This window comes from Raphanus sativus, chromosome 9 (assembly GCF_000801105.2).
Source record: "Raphanus sativus cultivar WK10039 chromosome 9, ASM80110v3, whole genome shotgun sequence".
Classification (NCBI taxonomy): domain Eukaryota; kingdom Viridiplantae; phylum Streptophyta; class Magnoliopsida; order Brassicales; family Brassicaceae; genus Raphanus; species Raphanus sativus.
Window position 1 is genome coordinate 19,162,132 of NC_079519.1, and position 8,402 is coordinate 19,170,533.

The window sequence follows — 8,402 nt, forward strand, 5'->3', positions numbered from 1 at the left end:
TGGCAGCAACCGAGGCTGCTAAACAAGCCATTTGGCTTCGAGAATTACTTGAGGAAATCACTGGCGAAACAGGTGAAAAGGTGGTTATAAGACTTGACAATAAGTCAGCTATAGCACTCACAAAGAACCCCGTGTTCCATGGATGCAGCAAGCACATTCATAAGCGCTACCACTTCATCCGAGAATGCATCGAGAATGAACAAGTAGATGTTCAACATGTTCCAGGAACTGAACAGAAGGCGGATATGTTAACAAAAGCTTTGGGAAGAATCAAGTTTAAAGAAATGAAGGCATTAGTAGGAGTTCGAGATATTGGAGAAGTTAACTTCAAGTTTAAAGGGGAGAATGTTGGAGATAAACATGAAGTAAACTTAGAGACTAAGTAATTCTAAGAGTGTTAGGATTAGGATACCTAAGAGTTTAGGATATATATTAGCTATATAATGAGATGCAAGAGTGTTGCATACATTGAGAGTTTGAGAGATATTGTGTGTGCTTAAGGTTTTGAGAGAGTTTTACTTAAGCTAATAAAGAAGAGTTTCTTTATATTCGAGTTCATAATCAAGAGTTAAACTTATATATATATCGTCCGGGGAAAACGGCCAATTCCCCCATGAACTAACTGATCCGTGCTTATTCACACACGAAGTTTTTTACCATGCCAAAACCTCCACGAATAACTCAAATATTTGAAATACATACACAAACTAATAATTTTATACCAATTCCCACAAAACCGTAGACGGTGTCATCAAGCCATTAACAGGTTGACTTAACCATTTAATTTCGGTTAAATAAAAAGAAACAGGTTGACTTAACCATTTAATTTCGGTTAAATAAAAAGAAACACGACGCTTTTTGCTCTTCTTCCTCAGTTTGGCATTAAACTGAAATTAGGTTTCACGCAGTTGGATATCGCGGGAGAGAGTGAGACAGAAGAGAGAAGAGAGACAGAGAGAACGGAGACAGAGATGGAAGAGAGCCGAGGCCTCCATGACAATGAGACAAATGATACAGAGAGATATGAGAATGAGACAGAGACGAGGCTTCCATGTGATGAAGAAGCAAGAGTTGACAGAAATGTGAGGGATTTTATAGATGAAGAGGTTGATTTGTTTGCTACACCAGTCGGCTCAGATGATGATCAAGATGCTAATGAGGGAGATGGCTATCGCACCTACAAGAAAGGTAGTGGTGAGTTTCAGTTAAGACAAGCCTTTGATAGTCTAGAGGCTTTTAAACAGGCGATGGTAGATTATGTGTTAAAAAATGGTTGGAATGTGAAGTATGTTCGTTGGGATAAAGACAAATCTGAAGCGAGATGTGCTAGTGAAGCAGAAGAAGGAGAGGAAGATTGTATGTGGAGGATATACTGCTCCTATGAAGAACCATACAAAAATGGATGGTTAAAGTCTACGTTAAGGATCATAGTTGCAGTAAGAGTGGGTACTCTAAGCTGATTACACAAGAGGTCATTGCAAAGTTGTTTGTAAACGATCTTAGAAACAATCCCAACATAAGGCCAAAGGACATTATGGAAGAAATTCAGAAGCGTTGGGAATTGACTGCGACCATAGATCAGTGTAGACATGCAAAGAAAAAGGCTTTAGAGATGATCAAAGAGGAGCATGATCTACAATTCTCAACGCTTAGAGATTACCGGCTGGAGTTGTTAGAGTAAGTGTGTCATATTTTTTTTTAAGTGTTTCATGTTTTGATTTAAACTTAATATCATACTAGGTCCAATGAAGACTCAACAGTAGAGCTCGAGACACTCCATGGAGATGACGGTGAAGATATTTTCTACAGATTTTACGTCTGCTTTGCTGCATTGAAGAAGACTTGGTCTGCTCATGCCGACCGATCTTTGGTCTTGACGCATGCTTCCTCAAGTGCACAACAAAGGGTCAGTTGTTAGCAGCAGTTGGTAGAGATGAAAATAACCAAATGTTCCCTATAGCATGGGCTGTTGTTGACGTTGAGAGTGAAGACAATTGGGTCTGGTTCATTGAGAAATTGCAGAACGATTTAAACCTTTGCAATGGTGAAGGCTTTACAATCATATCAGATCGACAGAAGGTATTAATTATAGACTTTTTTTTTCTGTTAGTATGAGGAAATAAACAAAGTTGTTCTTTATTTTCAGGGATTACTTAAGGCGGTATCAAATCTCTTGCCAATGGTTGAGCACAGGATGTGTGCAAGACACATATACGCTAACTTGAAGAAGAAACATCCACATAGAGCAGACATGAAAGGCTTATTTTGGAAGGTTGCCAAGAGCTACAATACGGCGCAGTACAACAGGAGAGTGGATGCAGTGAAAGCATATGACATGAGCGTATATGATTCGATGATGGAGAAGAATCCCAAAAACTGCAGCCTCGCCTACTTTACTCCTTCTTCGACTTGTGATGATGTGAGCAACAACATATCAGAGTCTTTTAACCATGCGATTGATCCAGCTAGAGCAATGCCACTGGTGGAAATGCTGGAAACAATACGCAGAAAAGGTATGTTACGCATTGCGGCAAGGAAGCTGATATCAATGAATCACAGAGGGAAGTTCAGTATTAAGGCAATGGAAAAAGTCAGTAAGGAGCAAAAGAAAATCCGTGGCTGCACTATATATCCTTGCGGTTTTGATGTGTTTGAGGTGCAGGAGAAAAACACTGCATACAAAACGAAGATGGTTGACCAAACTTGCACTTGTCGAAAGTGGGAGATGTCGGGATTGCCTTGCCGTCATGCTCTGAAGATTATTTCTGTAAAGAAACGCAAGCAAGAGGATTATATGGCAGATTGTTACCTCACCTCGACATGGAGAAAGCAGTATGAAACACCCATTAAAGCTGTCCGTGGGATAACCTTTTGGGAAAAATCAGTAGATGCAGAGATTGTTCCACCACCAGGAAAACCAGAGCAATCAAGAGGAAGAAAGAAAATTCCTAAGCGCATAAAAGGGAGGAACGAGTCTCCAAGTAAGAAAAAGACCAAGGCTAGGAATGAGTCACCTACAAAGGTTTCAAGGGAGAGAAGGAACATTCATTGTGGCCGATGTGGAGAAGTAGGACATAACGTAAGGAAGTGCAAACAAGTTGGAGTTCCGGTTCAAAGACCACCAAAGAAGAAGAATGTCACACAAGATGAAGGACCTAGTCAAGTGATCGACTGACCTTATGACTTGTTTTGGATCGTTTAAGGCTTTTTATGTGATATCTTTCGGATTTTGATGATTCAGATTGACTTATGGCTTGTTTTGAATCGTTTTAAGGCTTCTTATGTAATATCTTTCGGATTTAGTGTTTTTGGATATTACTATTTTGTTTTGCAGCAATTATATGTTGTAGAAGTGGTTATCTTTTCTGAAACATAAAATGAAACATAATATATTACACATGATCATCACCAAAGTACACAAATAGCCATAGCCACTTAATATTACACAAACATAGATATTCAAATAGCCATATCCTCCTAATATTACACAAACAACAAAAGGCCATTTTCTTCAACACCTACATTACAAACTTAAAGAACAGAACAAGTACAACAAAATAAACTATCATGTTCTTTATCCCTTTCACCTCCATCTTGGAATCTTGAAGTTCCTTCTCAAAACCTCGTAACTGTTTCTCTAAACCAGTCACAAATGATTCTAAACGAGACACACCTGATTCACAAGCACGTGTGTCCATTATAAGAATCTCTATCTCCGAATTAAGGCTCTCATTATCCTTTACTAAGCTGCTTGAAGCTTTTTCAAGACCACAAATTTTCATCTGCATATCCTCAATCTCTTCAAGAGCTGATCCATCCGCCCACTTGAATAAATGAAATCGATTGTTCTACAGTTTCGATTTTTATACAACAACAAAACAACCTCATCTCCATATGAAACACGATTCTGTTCTCAAACAGACAATAATATGATTTTGTTCACAAACCTCATCTCCATATGGACAGGAATGAAAAAGCCTCCCCGGATTTTTCATTGTGTTTGACGTAAGCAACCGCACACGTTCTCCACATCTGCAATGGGTCGGGATTCCTCTTCCGTTGAAGTTCATTCTCCTCTGTCTCTCTTCTCTCCTCTGTCTCACTCTCTCCCGTGATATCCAACTGCGTGAAACCTAATTTCAGTTTAATCCCAAACTGAGGAAGAAGAGCAAAACGACGTCGTGTTTCTTTTTATTTAACCGAAACTAAATGGTTAATTCTTTTTATTTAACCGAAACTAAATGGTTAAGTTAACCTGTTAACGGCTTGATGACACCGTCTACGGTTTTGTGGGAATTGGTATAAAATTATTAGTTTGTGTATGTATTTCGAATATTTGAGTTATTCGTGGGGGTTTTGGCATGGTAAAAAACTTCGTGTGTGAATAAGCAGAGATCAGTTAGTTCATGGGGGAATTGGCCGTTTTCCCATATCGTCCGCTATACAATCAACATAATCATAAATTTATTTGGACAAGCTATTGAAAATAAAATTAGATTAAATCGGGTTGGATATATGAATAAGAAATTAATATACGATCTTTACCTAAAGAGCTGTGGATTTTGGTTCTTTGAATCCCTTTTTTTTAAAGAATGATAGCAGTGGAGCACATGCAATCTATTAGAAAGCGGATCTATCTTCTTTTGAAGTTTTTTTTTTTCATAACTTCGTCTGGCTTTTGATTAATACACAGCTTCTCATCTTTTATATGTATCTGCAAACATAGTACATATCTATCTTATTAAAGTAGAAGTACTTTAAGTTTTTGTTTGGTAACAGGGATAAGAGTTTTTAAAAAAATTAAACTTTGTTTGGTAACAAAGATAGTAGAGAATTTTGTATTTTCTTTATTTAAATGATAGATTTAAGTATTTAATATCTTTTCCTAATTTAAATAATAGATTTCTTTAATAGAATGAATCTTAACCAAAATAAATTTCCTTTTAGATTTTTTGTTAACATTTAATATTTTTCAATATTTATTAATAAAAATAATAAAATAAAAATCACACATCAAAATCAATTTATATATCATATAGATAAAATATAAAATATTTTATTTATAAATTGTTAGTATAACACTTTTATAATATAAGTCCAACTAGGTGGTTTGTCCGCACATGCGGACATAATTGTTTTTCAAATATTTATTGGTGTATATTTATTAATTCAAAAAAATCATCATAATAAGTATTATTTATGTTTTAAAAAAATATAAATTAAACATCAAACTTTTATATATGATCAAATTTTTTGATAAAAATATATATTTATTATTGTGTTAGAATTTTTAAAACACTCGTATACTTGAAATATTTTAGAAAATATATTTATACAAATGTTTTTGATTGAATATTTAATTGTAAATTGTTTTATATCTTAATTTTTAACTTTTATAATTAAAAGATAATTTTTCAGATAACAATAAAATATATAAGAATTATCTTTTTTTTTCTGAAAATGTTGATTTATAATCTAGTATAATATATAAATATAATATTATTAACTTAAATTTTGTTTTTTAACTTTTAAACTGAACAAATTATTTTCAGATACAACACAATATATAAGAATTATTATTTTTATTTTTAAAATACTAATTTATAATGTAATATAACATATAAATATAATATTATTAACTTAAAATTCGTTTTTAACTTTTAAATTAAAAAATATTATTTTCAGATGACAACATAATATATATAAGAATTATCTTTATATTTTTTAAAATATTAATTTATAATCTAATATAACATATAAATAATAATATTATTAACTTAAAATTCGTTTTTTAACTTTTAAATTAAAAAATATTATTTTCGGATAACAACATAATTAAATAATAATATTGTTAACTTAAAATTCGTTTTAATCATATAATAAATTATATACAAAATCATTAAGGGTAACAAAGACATTATTTTCAGATAATAACATAATATATATAAGAATTATCTTTATATTTTCAAATATTAATTTATAATCTAATATAACATATAAATAATAATATTTTTAACTAAATTTTTTTTTTAACTTTTAAATTAAAAAATATTTTTCAGATAACAACATAATATATATACGAATTATCTTTATATTTTTGAAAATATTAATTTATAATCTAATATAACATATAGATAATAATATTATTAACTTAAAATATATATAAAATCATTAAGGGTAACATAGACATTAACCGCTCTAACTTTTAACGTGAGAGCTCCGTTGCGAAAAATCACTTACAATACTAATTTATAATGTAATATAACATATAAATATAATATTATTAACTTAAAATTCGTTTTTAACTTTTAAATTAAAAAATATTATTTTCAGATGACAACATAATATATATAAGAATTATCTTTATATTTTTAAAAATATTAATTTATAATCTAATATAACATATAAATAATAATATTATTAACTTAAAATTCGTTTTTTAACTTTTAAATTAAAAAAAAATATTATTTTCGGATAACAACATAATTAAATAGTAATATTATTAACTTAAAATTCGTTTTTAATCATATAATAAATTATATACAAAATCATTAAGGGTAACAAAGACATTATTTTCAGATAATAACATAATATATATATAAGAATTATCTTTATATTTTCAAAATATTAATTTATAATCTAATATAACATATAAATAATAATATTGTTAACTAAATTTTTTTTTAACTTTTAAATTAAAAAAAAAATATTTTTCAGATAACAACATAATATATATACGAATTATCTTTATATTTTTTGAAAATATTAATTTATAATCTAATATAACATATAGATAATAATATTATTAACTTAAAATTCTTTTTTAATTATATAATAAATTGTATATAAAATCATTAAGGGTAACATAGACATTAACCGCTCTAACTTTTAACGTGAGAGCTCCGTTGCGAAAAATCACTTCGCAAATAATAGTATAGATTAGTTATAAATATTAGATTTTTATATGATACACTGTGATATAATAGACGATTAAAATCACATAATACAATTATTTAAAGTAATATATAAAATTTTTGTTTTAAAATGTTATACTAACAATTATGTAATACATATTAATTTACACACACACACACACATATATATATATATATATATATATATATATATATATATATATATATATATATATATTATCATTAGAACAAAGAAAAAAATTGAAGTGAAAGCAAATATTTATACGGCCACGGGTCAAACTATAGAAATAAACAACAATGGCGTAAGATTTTTTTTAACAAATTTATTTTAATTTCAAATATGTTTCTATATTTTATTTATTTATAAATTATTTTATTTGTTATTAAGAATGCTAATATTTTGGAATTGGAAAAAATTATGACCCATCTCTATATTATTTTAATTAGGAATTTAGAATTTATATCAAAATATTTTTTAAAACTTTTAATTTTTATTATAACTACAAATGTTAATTTTTAATCTAAATTTATGTTTAAATATTACAAATATATCATTTATAAATAAAAAAACTAAAAACATAAAATAAATATCCGCCCGGTTGGGCGGGTCAAGATCTAGTGCAGATTCATAAGAGGAAATCAATTGAAAAGAAGATATGGAGAAGAGAGCTTTAAAAGTACGATCTATCAGTAAAAACAAAAAAAAATTGAAACGAAGATATATTACTTTACCTTCCACACGGTTGCATGTCGGAGAATCTAAGATCCGATCTTCGAATACTATTTCGAGAGAGAGATGAAAAGTTTTGTTCGTACAACAATTGATTTGGGAAAGTGAATTTGACATCTAATTCCTTTCTCGGTTGATACAGTAACCTTTCATGGGCTTAGTTTACAAAACTAAATTGAACAATCCAATCTACAATTAATTAGTAGATTGTGACCCAAAGAGAGATATGGGCTTAGTAGCTGTAATAAACAAGGATCACAATCTATAATTTGGGCTTTATCATGACCAAACTTTAATACAGCTGTGTGTCTAAATGTGATCCGTATACATACTAACGCATATTTGAAAAGTTTCAAAGATGGGAATCTAATACAATATAAATTTATTACTTTATTTGTATATTTATAATATACTTTATTTTTATTTTTCAAATACTTTTCGGGTCGACGGGTACCATCAATCCAAAATCTACCAACCGCACTCATCCCGAATAAAATACTCTTTATGTTTTCCACCATAGAAATAAAAATTAGAAGCAGAAACAAATACATATATTTGCGGTTTAAAATTCCAACTCCAAGTAACGCAATGTTCACAATAGGAGGATGCTATGCTAGGGTTGATTTGAGACGTAGTTAACTAAAATGACTTTATTATGTTGTTAGTCTCTTCTTGTCAACAAACGTCTCTCTCTTATTGGCCCAGCCAAAAATTAGTCCAACGTGTATTAAAGGATC

The 8,402-nt window shown here is 29.9% G+C and overlaps 1 protein-coding gene and 1 pseudogene across 1 annotated transcript; one reads left to right on the plus strand and one right to left on the minus strand.

Annotated features, from left to right (window-relative positions):
- Positions 1-971: 971 nt before the first annotated feature.
- On the plus strand, positions 972-3,175 carry LOC108836118 (uncharacterized; annotated as a pseudogene).
- LOC130499586 (uncharacterized) lies at positions 3,110-7,742 on the minus strand. Its single transcript, XM_056993805.1, has 3 exons — positions 7,668-7,742; positions 3,948-4,122; positions 3,110-3,848 (listed from the first exon to the last, which is right to left on the minus strand). The coding sequence occupies exons 1-3, from the start codon at positions 7,682-7,684 to the stop codon at positions 3,519-3,521; spliced, it is 522 nt and encodes a 173-aa protein (XP_056849785.1). The 5' UTR covers positions 7,685-7,742; the 3' UTR covers positions 3,110-3,518.
- Positions 7,743-8,402: the final 660 nt, after the last annotated feature.

Bases quoted from the DNA above. Each gene is read 5' to 3' on its own strand.
- LOC130499586 (XM_056993805.1), bottom strand. The intron at 3,849-3,947 runs GTTTGTGAACAA...TCGAAACTGTAG, and splicing joins CCTGTCCATATGGAGATGAG to AACAATCGATTTCATTTATT.